General features: G+C 49.7%; 1 protein-coding gene and 1 non-coding gene across 4 annotated transcripts in view; both read left to right on the plus strand.

Moving 5' to 3' along the window:
• Positions 1–21,546, plus strand: part of NECTIN2 (nectin cell adhesion molecule 2) — a 99,908-nt gene that overhangs the window by 58,047 nt on the left and 20,315 nt on the right. For 2 of the 3 annotated variants that reach the window (XM_028742225.2, XM_028742228.2), the window contains exon 5: positions 1,500–1,648. In XM_028742225.2, coding sequence (XP_028598058.2) covers positions 1,500–1,648 — 149 coding nt within the window. Of the gene's footprint in view, positions 1–1,499; positions 1,649–2,788; positions 4,490–21,546 lie in introns of those variants that run through there. The other variant, XM_028742226.2, reaches the window with a different exon arrangement.
• Positions 18,555–18,682, plus strand: LOC114603677 (U6atac minor spliceosomal RNA). The gene has a single exon (XR_003708149.2). It is a non-coding gene; the product is annotated as a U6atac minor spliceosomal RNA (small nuclear RNA).

The following is a 21,546-nucleotide window of genomic DNA, read 5'->3' on the forward strand; positions in this document are numbered from 1 at the left end:
CCTCCAGCCTGTGGAAGACGGCTTCCCCTTTCGGCACAGAATGAGGCTGAGCCGGTTCTTCTGGCTCGCCAAAGGAAAAACATCCTCCCAGATGACTCTGGGGCAGGGGAGGGCCAGGAAAACAGGGCTCCCGAGTTCTGCATGACCTTCTGTAGAGCACCTTGGGACGAGGGGATCAAAGCAGAGAAGCGTTGCAAAGAGGAGGGGGCTTAAGTTTGTGGTTTAGTCCAGAGCAGTACACATGGCATGGCATGCATTGGAAAAAAGGGTATCCTGTTTGTACTGATAAGATACTATAAACAGTCAGTGCCAAATTAAGCTCAAAGTGGCACCAGGAAAAAGTTCACTCATGTGCTGCTACTCCATGTCTTCAGCTTACATGCAGTCCTAATATAAAATGATATAAACCTTTATAGCAGGGACGAGGAGCCTGTGGTATTATCGACGTTTTTGTACTCCCATCAGCCCCAGGGCAGCCCAGCCATTGGTCAAGGCTGATGGGAGTTGTAGTCCAGCAATATCTGGGGCTCTGCAGGGTCCTCATCTATCTTCTCTGGGATGATTTCCTATTTAAGTTTCATTGGTAGGTCCTTTTTCTCCTTCCCTGTACCATTCATTCAGACTGTCCTAGACTGGCTTCTCTGCCTTGGGTCTCCAGCTGTTGTTGGACTAAAACTCCCACCATCCTAGACCACTGGTTCTGCTAGCTAGGGTTGATGGGAGTTGTAGTCCAACAACAGCCGGAGACCCAAGGTTATGAAACACTTACCGTAGATTCCGGCGTATTAGGCGACTGGGCGTATAAGACGACGCTGCCAATTTTTTGGGGGGGTGTCGTCTTATACGCTTCGGCAGCTTCGCTGGGCAGTGGGTGGCGGGCTCCACGCCGGGAGGAAGCTGTCCAGTGATGCTAAGCCGGCTTCGCTGGGTGGCTTCCTCCTGGCACAAAGTGGAGCGCACCGCTCATTGCTGCTGCGGTGGCAGCTTCCGAAGCAGCAGTGCGCAGTGGGCTCCGTGCTGGGAGGAAGCCGCCCAGCGAAGCCAGCTTAGCATCACTGGGCAGCTTCGCCAGGCAGCTTCCTCCTGGCACAGAGCGGAGCCCACCACACACTGAAGCCATACCCCGACTTTTAAACCTCTTTTCCAGGGTTAAAAAGTCATCTTATACGCCGGAATCTATGGTATGTATAGTATGAAATTTGTAGCATTCTCTTCTTTCTTTTTTAAAAAAGAAAAGTTTCTGATTGTCGTGGCTTGTGGAGAAAAGCTCACACAGCAGCAGAATACATTTATTATCATTATCACCATAGTTTATTAAATTTGTATACTGTTGTATACGCACAGGTGTCTTGCATCCTTCAATGCAAAAGACACGGCATGTGTAATGGGTTCTTACAAGGGACTATTGGAGTCTCCCAGATTCTGTTTCCTAGCTAAGTCTTCTCTCTCTCTCTCTCTCTCTCTCTCTCTCTCTCTCTCTCTCTCTTGCTCCCATTCAGGGCCAATGGGCCTCTCCCAAAGACTGTGGAGGTCCAGGGCGACATACTCCTGGTGCGCAACGTGGATGCTTCAGTGAACACCACTTTTAGATGCCAGGCCACCAATCGCGTGGGACAGGTTTCGACAGATCAACCCATCTATGTCCGAGGTGAGTATCGTGGGGAGTCGATGGTCTTGAGTGTGTGTGGAGCTTTTGGGTGAAAGGACTTGGATCTGGTGGCCTGGTGTTTTGCACATATGGGGAATCTTGCTGCCTTTAAAAAAAACCCAAACAAAAAACAAAACTGCTTTGGGGGCCAGCTGTTTATATATAATATGTGCATCCATCTCTGGGCTGAGAGCTGAAACTCTTTAGAACTTGATTACAGGGCTGCACCATTTTCAGTTTGAGATGGAGGATGCGATATTTAGAGTGCTTCTGTTCCCCCCCCCCCCCACCCCCAATCCTTGTATACATGATACTAACATGTCAGGGAGAAATCTTCAGACTCGGGGTGGGGAACCTGAATCTCCCTCCAGAGATGCATTTAGTGGAGCGCAAGAGACAGGGGGACACCAGATCTGCTGAAATTTGAGATGTTGTTGGACTGCAACTCCTATCATGAACAAGAACTGGAAGTCCCAAATCTGGGCCTCCACACCTTATGACGTCCTTCTCCTGGTATTGTAAATGGTTCGATACATGCTGACGTCTTGGGAATGCAGCAAGCCTGCAACTTACGTGCATTTAAACCGCGTGCATTCCGCCCAAAAACAGAGGATGGAAAGAGGAGTCAGGGTTCCAGGAAAAACAACTTTGGCAATCCCACCCAGGGTTGAGCCCACGCGATTTGGGCTTTAGGCGCAATCCGCGGAATGTAAACTCCTGTGTAAGTTGCGGGCTTACTGTGCATGTCCCGAAAGCATTGTGGAAACGCGAAAGCAAGGAGCGCCATGGGGCCTAATCGGCTGGGTGCATTGTGGGTGTAAGTTGTGGCATAGGCTGTTCCTCCGGCTGGGTGTGTTTTAGGTACAGAGGTGACATGCTAGGCCGTGTCATGCTCCGGCAGGCCTGCATGGAAGAGGCACTCCCTGGACCCTCTAATGTCCCAATTCTCCTCGGACAGCAAGGGCGCTCCTTTGCAGGAGGACCCTTCCAGATGGATAGGGGAGGCGGGGGGTCCCAGAGACCACCCCCGTGTGCTCTTCCACGGCTCCACCTGCAGCTCTGCCCCTTCCCCAGCGCTGGCAAAGCCTAGTGATAAACCTTTCTCTGAGTGACACCCCTCGTCTTCCTTTTTTTACTCAGACCAGCCGGCGAAGAGGCAGAGCAGCAGCGCTGGAGCTTTGGCCGGGTCCATCGTGGGGGGGATCCTAGCCTTGGCTCTCCTGGGAGCCATAGTCTTCTTTGCTGTGCGCCGCCACCGTCACCGGGGCACCAAAGGCTCTTACGACCCCAAGACCCGGGTCTTTGGCAACGGGACAGCTCCTCCCCCAGCCCGCGACTTCACCGAACTCGACCGGCCCCTCAAAGCCGCCCCGGGGAAGGGGCAGGAGGACGATGATGAGTACTACGAGGAAGATGAACGCGAGGAGCGCCTCCCGCCCTACGGCTACCCGTCCCACCGCCTGGAGGGCGACGAGGAGCAGTACGACCAGTTGGGCCCCATGCTGCGGCTCAGCTCTCCCCACCACGGCTACGACTTCGACGACATGGAGTCCCAGCACGACGGCTCCATCATCTCCAAGACAGCGGTCTACGTGTGAGCCCGGCCTCGGCGGCGTCCCCAGGAGGATGCCAGGAAGAGAACTTTGGCCTTCGCAAAAGACACGCTTAAGAGAGACTCTACGAAGTTCTGGCTTTTGATTTAATTTATGGGCCCCGCGTGGCCGGACTCTGTTGGTGGGGCAGCGAAGCCTCCCTCGACTTCCAGAGGCGAGGCAGCCACAAGAGACATCCCAGGGGGAGATTTGTCGGAGCCCCGTGAAGTTGGGGGTTGCCGAAAAGGGGAAACTTGTTTTTGCTTTCTTTTTTTAACAGGGGGGGGGGAGAGACAGGGACGGGACACTCTTTACCCCGAAGATTTCCCTCTTCTTCGACCACCAGGAGACATTTTGCGTGCTGCTGCCTTAAGAGGATTCGACTTCTTCCTTTTTTTGTAGTACGTGTTAGAGGAGATGCAGAGCTGACGAAAAACTGGGCGTGGGGCAGCTTGGGAAGGAAACGCACCTAGCTTCTCCTGGCGCTGGCGTAATGGACCTTTGGGCTCAGCATGCCTTGCGTGACCCCCCCATGTTCTGGCAATCTTTAATCTCTCTCTTTCTCCCCTCTCTGGTTCCTTTTTGGTGCTCTTAACCGGGTGGTCTTGGCTGGTGCTGAATCCCACCCCCCAGCCTGGTGCTTGGGAGGAAAAGACCAGGCTCCTGTCTAAAAGTGCTGTCTCTTCCTTGCCCTTCTCTGCACATCCTCCACCCTGCCTGTCTCAACAGGTAAACAAGGCCTGCCTGCTCTTCGGACCGCCCCCCTTCTTTCATCAGGGAACAAGGCCAGGGTTGTGGGGAAGGAGAGAGGGGGCACAGCACCACTCGCACTGCCAGCCCCCCGGGCCTTGCTTTATTCCAAAAGACTTGCTTATCTGTTTGCCGGGGGTCTGTCCGCCCCCCGGTTCGGCCTGCCCCACGTCCCCTCCCCATAAACTCCCCTGGATCGTTCACCATCATTGTGTGCGTTGTTTTCGGTGGGGTGGGGTGGGGTTCCTGTGGAGTTGTTTGGAGGGTCAGGAGATGGGTCCCTCTTCCCCTCTCTTCTGCACTACCCCATGCTGTGCCTTAAATGAGGACCAGCAGGTTTCCCCCTCCTTCATACATACCCACAAATGTCTGTAAATACCCCCCGCCTTTGTGAAAAAGGCACAGAGTTATTTTCGTACTTTTGGTTTGTTTTTGTGTGTGTCCCCGGTGGGCTCTGTCTCCGCATTTGAGTGTAATTAAAAGATGTATTGAAACTGAACTCTCCTTGCCTTCCTGTTTTGGGGTTTGTCTGACAAGGGGAGGTTTGGGGGTTGGTGGCGGCGAGGAACCCCTTACGTTGCTGAAGCAGAAGGGATCCCTGCCACGGTGACACCGAATCCCTCGCCTTCTCGCGGCCGCATGAATATTTAAAGCCACCTTGCTCGGTATAAAATTAATAGCAAGCGAAATGTCCTAGAGGCTCGGGCTGAGTGTCTGGGCTGTCTCCTCTGAGTAGGAGAGGAAGTGCACGTTGGGGAAAGGAAGTTTCGCGTAGCCAAATTTGATCCGCAGAAGAAAGAGCAATATTAGCCTTCTCCGCCCCCAGTTCTGGAGGGGCATCAAAACTGTGGATTCTTCCTTATTGTGAAGTGCTGTCCATTGCAATTTTTTTAAAAAAAACGTTGCTACAGAGGCAAAAGGTACTTCCTGATATACAGTGGTACCTCAGGTTACATACTCTTCAGGTTACATACGCTTCAGGTTACAGACTCCGCTAACCCAGAAATAGTGCTTCAGGTTAAGAACTTTGCTTCAGGATGAGAACAGAAATCGTGTTCTGGCGGTTTCAGGTTAAGAACGGACCTCCGGAACGAATTAAGTACTTAACCTGAGGTACCACTGTATTTTCAAAGGAAGAGCAGAGTGGGAGGCCCCAATTGCTTGTCGTACTGTGAGCAACACCCCAAATACAACCATAAAAAGTGGTTCAGGTCCCTAGTCTCTCTGGATGCTGTCGGACTCCAACTCCCATCATCCCTAGCGAGCATGGCCTTTGGTCAGGAATGATAGGAGCTGTAGTCTAGGTTGGAGGGAGGGGTGTCCCTGCTCTAAATGGTTCCTGCAGATGAATATATATATGTTTTCCTATTTACTGGATTTATACACTGCCGTTTCACCAAGACGGTTTACAGTTTCTGAGCTCTCCCACCCAAATAACCCTGTCTCCCAGCCCCTCTTCTTTATCACAGGGCAGAATGGTGTCTGTTGGCCCTATGGGATGGCACAGTCTGAGTGGAATAGGTCCTGGCAGTGTGTCTACCTGCCTGTTGTTATTATCAATAATAATACTCCTTAATAATGTTGAATGTCAATATGGTTGGCAAAGTTGCCGTCATCAGTGGCCTATTTTGGCCTCCCATTAATCGACACTTTCCCCCTCTTCCTCTCTGAATTCGGCCAAAAAAACTCACTGCCTAGGCCTCACGGCTCTGAGGAGAAAAGAGAATTGCATCAGTAGCTCTGCTTGTTGTTCTTTTGTAAACAGCTATGCTCCTTCAGCTAGGAAAGGTACGTTACGGTGCTATAAATAAAAAAAAATAGTTTGGTTAGTGTGCATGGGTTTTGCACCTCCTCGCTCTTATTGCACTGTTAAAACCAGCCTCTAAAATACCACCCCATTGTTTTGGACAGGGTGAGGGTGTTCTTTGGCAGCAGGCGCCTGCTGTTTAGAACCGGTCTGATCTGTCAACTTTTTTTGCACGTCTCCATGACCACCTGTCTGCCCCAGGAGGGAGATCGGGTTTCCTTCAAAGCAGGAACAGCAGGTATGGCCCAGGTGCTGTTTTGGAGAAACAGAGGGCAGTTTACGGTGCCTTGCACTGGATACAGGCACCTGTGACTGCAGGTGCAGGCAGTGAAAAGACTGCTTTGAATACAGGCCACAGCGATGGTAGCATTCACTTCTGGGGCAGGATTTCTGCGTTAAAACAAAAAACGAAAAAAGACCCTGCCAATGTTTTTCCCACAGCAGCCTGATGCATTGAAATATGAGCTGTGAATTTTTCTCGGTCACTTTATCCTCATGCCAGGAAAAAAGCCTCACCAGCTAAACATCTGTGGCTGCTAATAGAGGAACAGGAGGCTGTGCCAATGAATAACAAAAACACACAACCTATTGATGTAATGCTTTTCTCCAGTTCTGTAGGGAAGTGAGCTAAAATTTTATCTTTGTAAGCAGCTTGGGGGTCCCCCCCCCCTCACAGAGAGTTCAGTTGAAGGACCATTTTGATACAAGCACCGCCACTGAAGTGATTTTCTTCCTTTTTTGGGGGGGGTGGGGAATACGTGTGGTTTTCTCAGGTTAAATGTTTTAGTGGAAGCTAAAATGCCAATAAAGACCAACACAGATTTCCAAACCGTCGCTTTAACTCTTATTTCAGGGAGAAAATGAGTTGGAAGTCAGATGAAAGCAGGAGTGAATCTTCTCCTGGACTTCTTGCAGGGTTTCTTTTTGTAATAATAATAATAATAATAATAATAATAATAATAATAATAATAATAATAATAATAATAAATTTATTATTTATACCCTGTCCATCTGGCTGGGTTTCCCCAGCCACTCTGGGCTGCTTCCAAAAGAATATTAAAGTACAATAACCTATTAAACATTAAAAGCTTCCCTAAACAGGGCTGCCTTCAGATGTCTTCTAAAAGTCTGGTAGTTGTTTTTCTCTTTGACATCTGGTGGGAGGGCGTTCCATAGGGCGGGTGCCACTACCGAGAAGGCCCTCTGCCTAGTTCCCTGTAACCTGGCTTCTCACAGTGAGGGAACCGCCAGAAGGCCCTCGGCGCTGGACCTCAGTGTCCGGGCAGAACAATGGGGGTGGAGACGCTCCTTCAGGTTGTTGCCAGAGTTGGGGCTGATCTACCCCTTCCCAGGATTCCTCTGCCCAAATAACAGAGAACAGCGTTCTCTGAATGGGCTGAGGAGAGTTTTGCGACCTCCCCACTTTCCTTGGCATGATCTCAGACAGGAGTGGGGTGGGTGGGCCTGAAGCCTTCCTGGTGTTACTGAGCTCCCAACTCCAATCAGTGCCAGGCAGGGATGGCCAAGCCAATGGTCCAGGATGAGGTGCAGCATCAAGCAACATCTCTACTAAGAGGAAACTCATTCTCACAAGTGTAGATCCTTTAAATAACAGCGGCAGGGTCTCTGCGAAAGAGAGAGGTAGCGGTAGGCTAGGGTAATCCCAAGCTTTTAAGGGACCCCTGACCATTAGGTCCAGTCATGGCCGTCTCTGGGGTTACGGCGCTCATCTTGCTCTATAGGCCGAGGGAGCCGGCATACAGCTTCCGGGTCATGTGGCCAGCATGACTAAGCCACTTCTGGTGAACCAGAGCAGCACACGGAAACGGCGTTTACCTTCCCGCCGGAGTGGTATCTATTTATCTACTTGCACTTGACGTGCTTTTGAACTGCTAGGTTGGCAGGAGCAGGGACCGAGCAACGGGAGCTCACCCCGTTACGGGGATTCGAACTGCCGACCTTCTGATCGGCAAGCCCAAGAGGCTCTGTGGTTTAACCCACAGTGCCACCCGCGTCCCTCACCCCAAGGTTTGCAGAAGTACACAAATGTTAAGGATGTGTGGAGGGAAACGCGCTGAAACCACAGCTCAATAAGGGGGTTAGATTAAGAAGGTGTTAAAATGGAGTATCCTGAAAATAAGCATGGCCGGCCAGCCAAAAATCCTTAACAGGAGTGCTCCCTGCTGCAACATTTTGTTGCGGTTGTCTACTCAGGTACATAAAGCGTGGAAGAACAGCACGGGAACCAGGCATGGCCTTGTGGAGTGAGTGCTTCCTTCTCCATGTGTACATTCACAGCGCCTATGATGCAAGCAGGGCTGAGGGGTGCATGACATTCCCAACTCCACCCCAGGTTAATCCTCTTGGCAAGGGAGGTCTTAAGCTCAAAAGGAAGAGCCTTGGCGGATTGGATTTAAAGCCCCACCCAGCCTTAGTGCCCAGGCAGAGCACACAAGCAAGGCATGAAAGCAACCAACACCCCTCTTGTTGTCATCTGCCTCTGAACCACAGAGGCCCTGTTTATCTGGCAGGCCTAGTGGTGGTTGACAGGCCTGCCTTTCCTGATTTCGGGCCTGGTTTGCACGGCATGGCATGCCGAACCTTGGCTTAGCTCGGCTTGGCACACCAGTAAATAAAAGCATAAAGTAATTGGAAGCTGCTCTCCTGGAACTGCACAGTCTCAATAAGCCTCAGGTTGGCTTAGGGTGTCATGCAAACCAGACCATTGTCGAACCTAGCCTTTATGAACCTGGTTGTTGGACTACAACTCCCATCAGTCCCCAGCCAGCAGGTGCTGGGCAGGGGGCTGATGGGACTTGAAGTCCTACCAAGTCTGGAAGGCACCAGGTTGGCAAAGGTTGGTCTACCTCGAGTGTTTCCCAAACTTGGGTCTCCAGCTGTTTTTTTGGACTACAACTCCCATCATCCCTAGCTAGCAAGACCACTGGTTGGGGACAATGGGAATTGTAGTCCGAAATCTGCTGGAAACACTGGCCTAACCTATGACTAGATATTGCTGGACTACAGTTCCCATCATCCCTGACAACTGGGTCCTACTGTCTTATGGCAGTTGAAATCAATAAACATCTGGAGGGCCATAGGTTCCCATCCTGGGGCCTAATCCATTCTCAACCCCATTCTAAAAAAAAAAAAAAAAAAACTGAAGTAGAAGGTACCATTGCATCACATTCTGGCAGCAAATCTCATATTATGTGTTGTGACTGAAGTACTTTTGTCTATCCAGAACCAACGGAAAGGTCTCTCATATATAGCACAGTGGGAAAGAGTGGCTTCTGGCAAGTAGGGCCCCTGAACTTCTCGTAGGTTTGACAGCCCAACTACTTGAACTTCCTAGGATTCTGGCATCTTTATTTCCCTCCAAGCTTCCTCCTTGAACTTGTAACTCTGATCTCTCTCTGGATACCTTGTTCAAAAGCAGCAGGGCTGTTCGCCGCTCTGCATTTAAAAAAGAAATCAAAGCGCTGGGCTTTTAATGTATGCATCCCGATAGGTGCAAACTTTCTTACTTTGCGTAAATGCTCATATAGCATACTTCGTTCTCAATCTGATACAGTGCTACCTCAGCTTACATACGCTTCAGGTTACATACGCTTCAGGTTGCATATGCTTCAGGTTACAGACTCCGCTAACCCAGAAATAGTGCTTCAGGTTAAGAACTTTGCTTCAGGATGAGAACAGAAATCGTGTTCTGGCGGCGCGGCGGCAGCAGGAGGCCCCATTAGCTAAAGTGTTGCTTCAGGTTAAGAACAGTTTCAGGTTAAGTACGGACCTCCGGAACGAATTAAGTACTTAACCCGAGGTACCACTGTATTTGTGAGGGATGTCAGTGATTTAGTTTTTAAAAAATCTGTTTGCCAAGCAGAAACACTCAAGGGGTGTGTGAATCACAGCCAGGGAGGGATGTTTCCTGGATAGAATCTTGAGGGCCACATAGAGAAGACTAGAAGGCCGCATTTGACTCAGTTGCCTAGGATTCCCCACCCCTGGTGTGGTTCTGCCAATCTCGTAACACCAGGATGTGTATGATTGACACACCCAGGGAGAGCCCTGACACTTAGAAAAAGGAGAGGCCGTGGAAGGTTTCTGAAATTTCGCTTCCCTGTCACTTTCCTATAAATCTTTATTTCACCCTTCAGCGGAGCATGGCTGTTGGACACCTGCCATCGGCCTCATTTTCGCTCACCTGCAAGCCCGGCGCTTCATCTGTAAGCGGCTTGCACGGTGGTTACGAGCGCGAGCTATGAGCCCTTGGTTTCAAACAGACGAGTTTCGTCGCACGTTCACAGGCCTGGCCTTTGCTAAGGCGCAAACTGTCTTGGCCTTGTCTGTAACACATTGCTGGAGCCACCATAGAGGCTCATTGAAGCACTTAGGGGCAAATGCTAAATGTGCGATAGAAGTGAAATGTTGGGGTTCAAACTTCATGGGGAAGTAACTCCCATTACCCTTGAATGTTGTCCACGTTGTCTGAAGTACTGTAGGTTCTCTGCCCATAGCTGTCAACTTACAGATTTGAAAATAAGGGACCAGCCGCCTCGAAAATAAGGGATCAGCAGCCAAAATAAGGGACTTTGCTTAGCTTACATAGAAATCCGGCACTGATGGAGCCCTGCTGCTTTGGCTGCCACTGACTGTGTTTTGCAGGGGGTTGGACTAGATGATCCTAAGGGTCTACAACTCCGACCAAGGAAGAGTGGCAGACAAAACTGATGAACGACGTTGAGATGGCAAAGCTTACAGGCAGAATTAGAAACCAGGAAGAGGACCTCTTTAATAAAGAATGGGGAAAGTTTATAATTTATTTGAAAAGCTATTGTAAAGAGTTACATACATTGGTAGGATTGACAGAAAATTTGTAGTAAAAATTTGAACTATGGATGGACAAATGATTTATAAAAATAGAGTTATGAAAGGGATGCAGAGAGGGGAATCACTACATTAAGATGCTGAACTGGTTGGAGGGGATGCTAAGCAGCACGTCGGGGCTGCCGTCGTCCTGGCGCGAGGAGTTCCATCAGTCCTTCCCTGCCCAAGAGAGAGGGAGGGAGGGAGACTCTCGCCCACGCCGCCCGTGAGCCCGGCATGATGTGGTTGCAGCGCCGCGGCGACCACTGAAGCACCGCCCTTCTGCGTCCCTCCCCATCCCCTCCTCTTCTTCCTCCCTCAGGCTGCCTCCTCAGCTGCCGCTGCCACCTCTGGCTTCCCCTGGTAGCGCTGCAGAAGTCTCGCAAGAGAGGGCCTGCCTGCCTGCCCGCCGCCACCCGTCTCCTCACGACGCGCCCCTGAGGGGGAAAAGGGAGAGATGGAGACACGGCAGCTGGTGCGCACGCTCTCGCGCGCGACGGAGGACCCCGAGCCACTGCTTCCCTCCCGAGCCGGGCGAGCATGAAACCCGGGAAATTTAAGGGACATCATCAATAAGGGACAGCAGTGGGACACGGCGCTGGGATAAGGGAGTTTCCCGCCAAATAAGGGACAGTTGACAGCTATGTCTCTGCCGTGTAATCTTTTTGGTTAGCCCACATTGCGTGGGAAAGGGGGTCCCTAGCAGTTACTCCGCATGCAGTAATAATATTATTAATTTGCACTTGTTCAGAACCACCCTCAAACAGCTGTTTCAAAGCAAGCTGTGAAATGCAGCTTGAATGTTAGCAAACAGAACGTATTAATGTTTCCCAAGTGTTGGTAGCAGCGCTGAGGTAACTGCCAAAAGTGTGGCCGAGGTCTTCTCCAGATTATGTTTTAATCTCTTGCCCGCTGGCAAGGCCCTGCTCTAGGTTTCAGCTTTCATCTCTCGCCCACTGTTTGCCCCAACCCACTTTCGGATCGCCGTGGGGCCTGATCCACTTAAAGCCTAGCGTGAATATCGGGCTAAGTCCTTCCACGCCGACAGGGCCTGCCGCCGAAGCCCGTGACGGATTCTCCCGGTTCTTCGCCACCCAGGCTGCAGCCTGGGAAAGAAGGAGGCGGCAGCTGTTTTTGCTTAGGCAATAAAAAGTGCTCAAGTGTCGAACTCTGTGGAGAAAGGTCAAAGGAAGGCCACTTGGAGACGGCTCCTGATCCTTGGCTGCTGTGGGGTGTGGCCCCCGCTGGACACACGAAACTCCCAAAGCCCTTTAAAAAATGAAAGAAATAGTGTAATTCGAGTCTCGGAACGGGTGTTTGCTGTCAGCAAGGCCCTGTTTATGAATTTGAGAGGCTTAAGCCGTGTCAGGCGCTGGCTTTCAGATTTCCCTGCTGGTGAGGAACCTCTAGATCACGATTTCCCAAACTTGGGTCTCCAGCTGTTTCTGGACTACAACTCCCACCATCCCTGGCTAGCAGCACCAGTGGTCAGGGATGATGGGAATTGTATATCTATGGTAGTTTTTGTTATGTGAATGGAGCCACGAACCCCCTGGGTGGGTTACGTGGACCTTCTGAGGTCTGCGGACCACCAATTGGAAGCCACTGCTCTAGATTATACCCATTGCTCTCCTCCAGATCTGCATTTCAAAGGAAAATCCAGGGACGCTTGTTTAGGATCGCGGGGAAATGGTTGATAAACTTCCATAGGATGCTGGAGTTTCCTTCGACCACGTTCTGAAAGCCGCCAGCTAAGGACATGTATCTCTATACTTGTTTTGGACCAGCACTCCCATTGGAGTTGTAGTCCAAATGGTACGGAGCTTGGCGAAGGCTGATCTATGCGAATTGGCAACTGCAGATAAAACAGTCACCGTGCAGTACTATGAATTGCCCATGGACACAGCTTCTGGTCCTTTCGAGTCCAAACCATGTATGGGGATCCTTTGGCCCTCCAGATGTTGCTGAACAACATCTGTGGCCAATTGCCACTTGTAGTTTGGGAACATGATCTGAAGCTCAACATCAAAAAAACGAAGATCGTGGCCACTGGTCCCATCACCTCCTGGCAAATAGAAGGGGAAGAAATGGAGGCAGTGAGAGATTTTACTTTCTTGGGCTCCATGATCACTGCAGATGGTGACAGCAGCCACGAAATTAAAAGACACCTGCTTCTTGGGAGAAAAGCAAAGACAAACCTAGACAGCGTCTTAAAAAGCAGAGACATCAACCTTGCCGACAAAGGTCCGTATAGTTAAAGCTATGGTTTTCCCAGTAGTGATGTATGGAAGTGAGAGCTGGACCATAAAGAAGGCTGATCGCCGAAGAATTAATGCTTTTGAATTATGGTGCTGGAGGAGACTCTTGAGAGTCCCATGGACCGCAAGAAGATCAAACCGATCCATTCTGAAGGAAATCAACCCTGAGTAGTCACTGGAAGGACAGATCCTGAAGCTGAGGCTCCAATACTTTGGCCACCTCATGAGAAGAGAAGACTCCCTGGAAAAGACCCTGATGTCGGGACAGATGGGAGGGCACAAGGAGAAGGGGACGACAGAGGACGAGATGGTTGGATAGTGTTCTCGAAGCTACCAGCATGAGTTTGACCAAACTGTGGGAGGCTGTGGAAGACAGAAGTGCCTGGCATGCTCTGGTCCATGGGGTCACGAAGAGTCGGACACGACTAAACGACTAAACAGCAACAACAAGTTTGGGAACATCTGGATGGCCAATGGTCCTCCTGTGCCTGATCTGGACAGTGACTCCAATTCCCATCATCATTGGCCATTGGTCACACTGGCTGGGGCTGGTGGGAGTTGGAGCCCAGTTGTAAATCAGGATTCCACCTCTCCTAAACTTGTCTAACATGTCCGTCTGTTTACCAAAACCCTTAATCATTGCGCTGAAAGAGGCTCGTGGGATTGTTTGGGTTTGTTTTCTTAAAAATCAAATTTTAGCTGTGTTTAAATTTGTAATCAGACTAGCTTTAGCTATATTGTAAGCCGCTTTGTGGGGATTTTTTGCCTCGAAAGTATAAAAACCAATATAAATAATAATCCAAAACAAAAGGTTCCATAGCCTTTGCCTTCAATAAAGAATTCACCGCACATTTGCTAGATTACCGTTCCTAAAATGCAGGTGGGAGTGTCAGTTAAAGTTGCTTAATTTGTACTAATAGATGTACCTGGAAAAGTATATGCCAGTAAAACCTCTGTCCTGATATTACCTGAATCGAAATTCATGAAATGCTCTGTTTTCTCTCTGCCCAACCCTGCTTCCCGGGAACTACTTATTTTTATTTATTTAACAAAATGTATACACAAATTGTTTCTAGGAAAACCTCTAAGCCTATTCACAAAACCAGTTTAATATTTTCTTTCCAAGGGGAAAAAAAAGAGGAAAGGAAACAGCAAAGTGGTTTACAAAAATATGAAATAAAACATTAAAATGGTTGATTTAAAACAGGTAATTGCAACTTTTCAAAAGATGACTAAAATCAACAGCCTCTGAAAAGAAATAACACACATGTAACTTCTGCATGTTTGAATGAGCTTACCTAAGCAAATAATGCATGTTTTAAACAGGTGTCAAAAAGAGTACAGTGATGGCGGCTGCCTGATGTCAGTAGATCCAAATAGATCTATTATAGAATCATAGAGTTGGATGGGATCCTGAGGGGCATCTAGTCCAACCCCCTGCAATGCAGGAATCTCAACTACCTAGATCTACCATCTATGGGAAGTTTAAAAACACGCAGAGGTGCAGGGCACTGTATCCAATGTTCTGAGTAGACCCATTGGAATTTGAGGGCGTGCCTAACTTTGTACAGCTCCGATTCGCTGTTAGTGCTCAGCCCTCTTACGAGAAATCAGGCAGTTTTCCTTATAGCTGTGTTTTGGGATATTAATAGACGACTCAAGATAGCAGGGTATAATTAACCTTGTGCGGTCACAGAACCTGGCAACTTATCAGATATTGTAGGAAAAATTCCACACAGGGAACTGAAACTGACCCGTTGTATGTCTGGGCTGCTTGTCCTTTTGTGGACTGAATACCCCACAGCTGGGTGCAGATTTCACCTGCATTTTAAAAGAAGCAAACAGGCCCAGCTCCCCTGCCATTAATTCCAGTCGGCAGCACTAAACTTTGGCAGTAGCCATTGAGAGCCTTTAGCCCCCACAGATTTGACAAACCCTTTTTAAAAAACAAACAAACACCCATGTTATCAGGCAGTGCTACCTTTTGTGGGAGTGAGTTCCACAGCCCAGCTATGCACTGTGTGGAAAAAATACTTTGTCTCTTCTGAATATTACAACATTCAGCTGTGCTGGATGTTTTCTGGCATAGAGAGATAAGTGACAGAACATTTGTGCAAGTGGCAGAAAGGACAGCTTGAAGTTAAAGTTTTACTTCCTTCACCTGAAAAGAATGTACAAACAAAGGTCTCAGTTGACAGAAGAGGAGATGGTGGCCGGGCTTTGGTTACGAAATGAAACGTACTGGAACCAGTGTTTCATCTGTAAGAATGAGAGGTACCTGGAAGTCCAGAATCTAGCAGGTGGTTACTTGGTAGAAAGGCTCTCTGCACATGCTCAGAGACACTCCCATGAAGCAGGCTGTGAGTGCAGAGTTAAAGAAATTTTAAAACGTGGTTAGGCCTATCATAGACCTCACCTGGAGTACTGTGTCCAGTTCTGGGCACCACAGTTCAAGAAGGACACTGACAAACTGGAACGTGTCCAGAGGAGGGCAACCAAAATGGTCAAAGGCCTGGAAACGATGCCTTCTGAGGAACGGCTAAGGGAGCTGGGCATGTTTAGCCTGGAGAAGAGGAGGTTGAGGGGTGATATGATAGCCATGTACAAATATATAAAAGGATGTCACATAGAGGAGGGAGAAAGGCTGTTTTCTGCTGCTCCAGAGAAGCGGACATGGAGCAATGGATCCAAACTACAAGAAAGAAGATTCCACCTAAACATTAGGAAGAACTTCCTGACAGTAAGAGCTGTTTGACAGTGGAATTTGCTGCCAAGGAGTGTGGTGGAGTCTCCTTCTTTGGAGGTCTTTAAGCAGAGGCTTGACAACCATATGTCAGGAGTGCTCTGATGGTGTTTCCTGCTTGGCAGGGGGTTGGACTCGATGGCCCTTGTGGTCTATTCCAACTCTATGATTCTATAGAATTGTAGATTTCGAAGGGGTCATGAGGGCCAATTCCCTGCAATGCAGGAACACACAGTCCCCCATCCAGTTTGAAACCAGACCAGACCTTGCTTAGCTTTGCAAATGTGCTATTGGTTTTCTTGTTGCACAAGTCAGGCCTGAGGGGGCCCTGCATCGGAATCTAAAATTGGTACTGGGACTAGTGTTCAAATAATAATAATAATAATGGTGTTAGAGTTGGTGGTAGCCTTTTCCCACAGTCTCTAAAACAGGGGTTGGAAATCCAGTGGCTCTCTGGATGCTGCTGGGCTTCCATCAACACCCAGCCAGCAGAGCTAGCAGTCAGAGATGATCAGTGACATAATTGCTTCTTCTCCCATTGCAATAAAACTCAGCTGGAGGATAGGTTAGGTTCCTTTGGGTTGGCAGAGTTTCTGTTCCCAACCTTTGTTCCCTCCTGGCTGGGAACAGCAGTACAGTGGTACCTCAGGTTACAGACACTTCAGGTTATAGACTCTGCTAACCCAGAAATTGTATCTCGGGTTAAGAACTTTGCTTCAGGATGAGAACAGAAATCGTGTGGCGGCAGCAGGAGGCCCCATTAGCTAAAGTGGTACCTCAGGTTAAGAACAGTTTCAGGTTAAGAACAGACCTCCAGAACGAATTAAGTTCTTAACCCGAGGTACCACTATATTGAGAAAAGTCGCCAGCAGAGGAGGGAAGATGAGCACCTAGTATTGCCAACTTTCGTAGCAGCCACTGCTGTTGTGCCTTTGACGGCAACTGTGCAGGAAGCCATAAGCAGTGGCAACGCTTTATCTCCTTGTAAAAAGCTTCACCCGTTTTCTGAACACTGCTGTAGCCTAGGCGGTTATTATTTTTCTGGCCAGTCAGCATACCCTTGAGATGTTGTTGGCTGTCGGTTCCCGTCACCCGCAGCCAGCGTGGCTGAAGGTTTAGGGTGATGGAAACCTTATCTGCGGCAACATCCAGAAGGCCGCAGGTTACATATTTCGCGGGAAAGTTTCCATGGATGCCTTGGCTTCAGATCAAAATCCTTTGCAGCTTGTTCCATCGATAAATCCTGCTATGTGTGATGTCAGTGTCGTCTCCTGCTCTGCATAGATATATTTCTGAGTACAGTGGTACCTCGGGTTACATACGCTTCATGTTACACACTCCGCTAACCCAGAAATAGTGCTTCAGGTTAAGAACTTTGCTTCAGGATAAGAACAGAAATTGGGCTCCGGCGGCAGCAGGAGGCCCCATTAGCTAAAGTGGTGCTCCAGGTTAAGAACAGTTTCAGGTTAAGAACGGACCTCCGGAACGAATTAAGTACTTAACCCGAGGTACCACTGTACCAGAGGCTGGAAACAGCAGGAGAGGAGAGCCCTCTTGTGCCCGGGTCCTGTTTCCAGGTTTCCTGCAGGTATCTGATGGAGAAAACGCAGGATAGCTCAGTTACTTAGGGCGTGATGCTGATAATGCCAAGGTTGCAGGTTTGATCCCCGCATGGGACAGTGGCATATTCCTGCATCGCAGGGGGTTGGACTAGATGACCCTCGGGGTCCCTTCCAACTCTATAATTCTCTGATTCTATTATTCTTACCTCTGCCCCACTCCTGGCTTGTGGCACAGCTATTACAGGCACAGGACTTCAGTCGAGGAGGAGGAGGAATGCAGGGATAATCATGATAATGAGAGAAACGGTATGCATATATATTGTCTCAGTCCTCCTTACAGTAGCTTGTGGGGCAGGGAGGTACGTATTACCATATTGCAAATGAGCAGCCTGAGGCTTTCAAAAGTGCCTTTCCCGAGGCCAGGCAAAGGCTTTTAAACCTCGCCTTCCCGGCTCTCAAAATTCAGGTTCCCCTTGAGCTATTTATGCTACTCCGGCGCCCTTCAGCCAACCTGCTAAGGATGCGGGCACCGACTCTGGGGAAGTAAGACGAACTCTGCTCCTCTGAGACTGAAAGTGCGGCTAAGTCTCCTCTTTTGTCTAGTTTCATGTAAACACCAGCGGAGAGATTCCCAAGGGTGGGGTTGATACTCAGGGAGCCCTTCCTGTTAAGGAAATGCAGCTGAGAGGGATTTTATTTAAAGAGCAAAGTGCACCCAGAAAGGGTGCGACCGGTGACCCAAACAACAGCTCAGCCCAGATGGCTAGCTCCGCCATTCGGGTTGGGTTCTTGCCTTTCACCCACCTCTTTTCCTTTTCTTCTTTTTGGTTTATACCAGTGGAAACGAGCTTGCAAAAACGTAATAAGGAGAGCCGGGAAAACAGAGGCAGGCCAGCAGGGCTGTTTACATAGAGCAGCGGTGGAGTTTGCTCCCCCATGTGGCAGTGAGGGTCAACTCTGAGGCCTTTAAAAGGGTCTTGGACAAATTCACCAGGGTTAAGGCTGTCAGTGGCTGCTAACCACTATTGCTGAGCTCTGCCTCTGTGGTGTTCGGACTCAGTTTGCTCCTAAATGCCAGTTTCTGGAAACCACAGCAGCGGAGAGTTGCTTTTACGCCCGGGTCCTCTTGTGTGCTTCCCACGGATATCTGGCTGGCCGCTGGGAGAACAGGATTCTGCACCAGATGGGCCGTTGGCCTGATCCTGCACCGCTCGTCTTAGGCTCTAGCTCATGGGTTCTCAAACTGTTTTTCTCTGGGCCACACTTTCAGAATGAAAATTTGCTCACTCCACTCCCCCCAAAATTTTATTGGTAAGGAATGCATTGGAAAATAAAAAGAAAAGTGCGAAGGTTAGCTCTCCCCTTGATATGGATGGAAGAGGTACTAGTGACCTGTACAACACGCATATGGTTAAGGCGTTACCACTCACTTTGTGGCATCTAGCCAAGTTTATTTCCCCTCCCCACAAGCTGGATAGCTCAGCTGGTTGAGCATGAGACATTTAATCCCAGGGTTGTGGGTTCGAGTGCTGTGTTGGTTGAAAGATTCCGGTTCCTTGTGGCCCCTTCCAACTCTGCAATTCTGTGATTCCAGTGCTTGAATTGTAACATAGAGCACAACTACTTCATAATATGATCATGGGGCGTGCAGAAAGTATAAAACAAAGCAGCTGCGTAAGAACAGGAATCACTCGCAGAACTATTCCCTTGATTGTCCTTGAATCTCCCCGCCACACTTGCCATCCTCTCCGGCCCACCCCAGTGTGGTATGCCGCACCCTTTGAGATCCACTGCTCTAGCTTCTCCTCTTTTCTTGACACCATCCGCACTGGGAGCTCTCTGCCACCACTAAGAGCAATGCCATGCGTTGGGCAGGTGGCCTTAACAACCCCTCAGCCGCCAGAAATCTATGGTGTGGGGGCACTCTCCTGCAGTGCTACACCTGTGGGGCTGCAAAAACCTTCCCTGTTGAATTTCCGCTTGTGCAGCTGCCAATGACACAGGGATCCTACGGGGGGGGGGGGGAGCAAAACAAAACTGGCATGCAGATTCGAAAAGGTGGTGCTTATCCACCCTGCAATTTAATTAACCGTGGTGGAACAGACTCACGCCTGCGATTCCTGGTGCCAGGTCTCTCTGGGCTTCCCCTAAGGCAGGGGTTGCCAACTCCCAAGAGACTGTGATCTACTAACAGAGTTAAAAACTGGCAGTGATCTACCCCCCTTTTGGGGGGTTCGGGTCAAAGTTGTTGAGCTTGTTTTAGGGAGGAGGAAAGCCCCGTTTTGGTGGGGGGGCTTCAGGTCGAAGTAGTTGAGCTTTTTGGGGAGAGCCAGTGATCTACCAAGCAGGTGCGGGTGGCACTGTGGGTTAAACCACAGAGCCTAGGACTTGCTGATCAGAAGGTCGGCAGTTCGAATCCCCGCAACGGGGTGAGCTCTCATTGCTCGGTCCCTGCTCCTGCCAACCTAGCAGTTCGAAAGCACCTCAAAGTGCAAGTAGATAAATAGGTACCGCTCCAGCGGGAAGGTAAACGGCGTTTCCATGCACAGCTCTGGTTCGCCAGAAGCGGCTTAGTCATGCTGGCCACAGGACCCAGAAGCTGTACGCTGGCTCCGTCGGCCAATAAAGCGAGATGAGCGCCGCAACCCCAGAGTCGGTCACGACTGGACCTAATGGTCAGGGGTCCCTTTACCTTTTTACCCACTTTTGGGGGGTTGGGGGTCAAAGTTGTTGAGCTTGTTTTAGGGAGGAGGAAAGCCCCATTTTTTGGGGGGTTGGGGTTGGGTCAAAGTTGTTGAAGTTGTTGAGCTTTTTTGGAGGGAGCCAGTGATCTACCACAGACTTCCAGTGATCACGATCTACCTGTGGGACGTGGCTGCCCTAAGGCACCGGTCACTGAGGCTAAACTGTGGCCTTCAGTCGGGATGGGCACATGCCACTAGGCTTTCTCTGCAGCGAGCAGGGGCGGCTGAGAGCGAAACTGGACTTTGCATGGGGGCGGGTGGAACAGATAAGATAAAACTTTTCTTCCCAGTTCTTTGGAGCATGAGAGAGCCTGGGAGAAAGTGGGGGCAGGGAGAGAGCGAGAGCGGGAGGGTGACTCTTCCAACAGGCTTTTGTGAGGTGTGGGCTGATGCCCGGGTCTTTGTGGGCGGCGGGGTGGGGGCACGAGCGGGAACCGAGTGGCTCAGATATTGCCGTCATCCCTCTGGAATTTGAAACCTCCCGTGCTCAGCTAGAAAGAAAAATCGCCTGCGTTCTCCCTCCCACATCTCTTCTCTCAAAACCACTCTCCTTCCTTGAATGGCTAAGTTTCACTCTCATGCAGGCTACCCTCCCTGCCCCCTCCTGGGTGACCGTTTCAAAATCACAGCTCAGCCCTGACTCACTCATCCTTTCTCTTGCCTCTGCCCTGCATCATCGCAAAATGAGCAAGCTCCCCAGACAGGTCCTTCTGACTGTGCCTTTGGAACAATTTCAGCATCTGTTTCCTCTGTTTGTATATATCAATATCTGATAAGAGGGATGATCCTCCCTAGCGGTACCTGCTTGGCTGGTAAAACTAGGGCCTTCTCGCCTGCTTTCGGCTCCGACGCAAGACTTTGTCTGAACCGCAGCTTACCAAGGATCTGTCCTGGAAAGAACTGGCTGCCCAAAACTTCGTCCTGCAATGCAATAGGAGATGTGTAAAATCCCTGAACCTCGCTGCTCACTCCCAGGATGGTGAAAATGGTTGGCATCCGTGCCCAGCTGGGGTCCACAAACAGAGACAGCTACTTGAATCGCTAGGAAGATCTAGAGGTCTTTATCTCGTTCCGCAACCCTTCCACCACACCAAAGATTCCCCAGAAAAGCTGACAAATTGTCAGTTTTAAGTACAGTGGTACCTCTGGTTATGAACTTAATTCGTTCCGGAGGTCCGTTCTTAACCTGAAACTGTTCTTAACCTGAGGTACCACTTTAGCTAATGGTGTCTCCCGCTGCCGCCGGCACGCAATTTCTGTTCTCATCCTGAGGTAAAGTTCTTCACCCGAGGTACTACTTCTGGGTTAGCAGAGTCTGTAACCTGAAGTGTTTGTAACCCGAGGTTTTTGTAACCCGAGGTACCACTGTATTCAGTTTACCTCTAAATATCATAGAGCAGCGTTTCCCAAACTTTGGCTCTCCAGCTGTTTTTGGACTACAGCTCCCATCATCCCTAGCTAGCAGGACCAGTGGCCATGGATAATGGGAATTGTAGTCCGAGAACAGCTGGAGACCCAAGTTTGGGAAACCCTGCTGTAGAGCAACTCCTGTATGAGGAAAGGGAGTTTTTGGTTT

This window comes from Podarcis muralis, chromosome 7, assembly GCF_964188315.1.
Source record: "Podarcis muralis chromosome 7, rPodMur119.hap1.1, whole genome shotgun sequence".
Taxonomy (NCBI): domain Eukaryota; kingdom Metazoa; phylum Chordata; class Lepidosauria; order Squamata; family Lacertidae; genus Podarcis; species Podarcis muralis.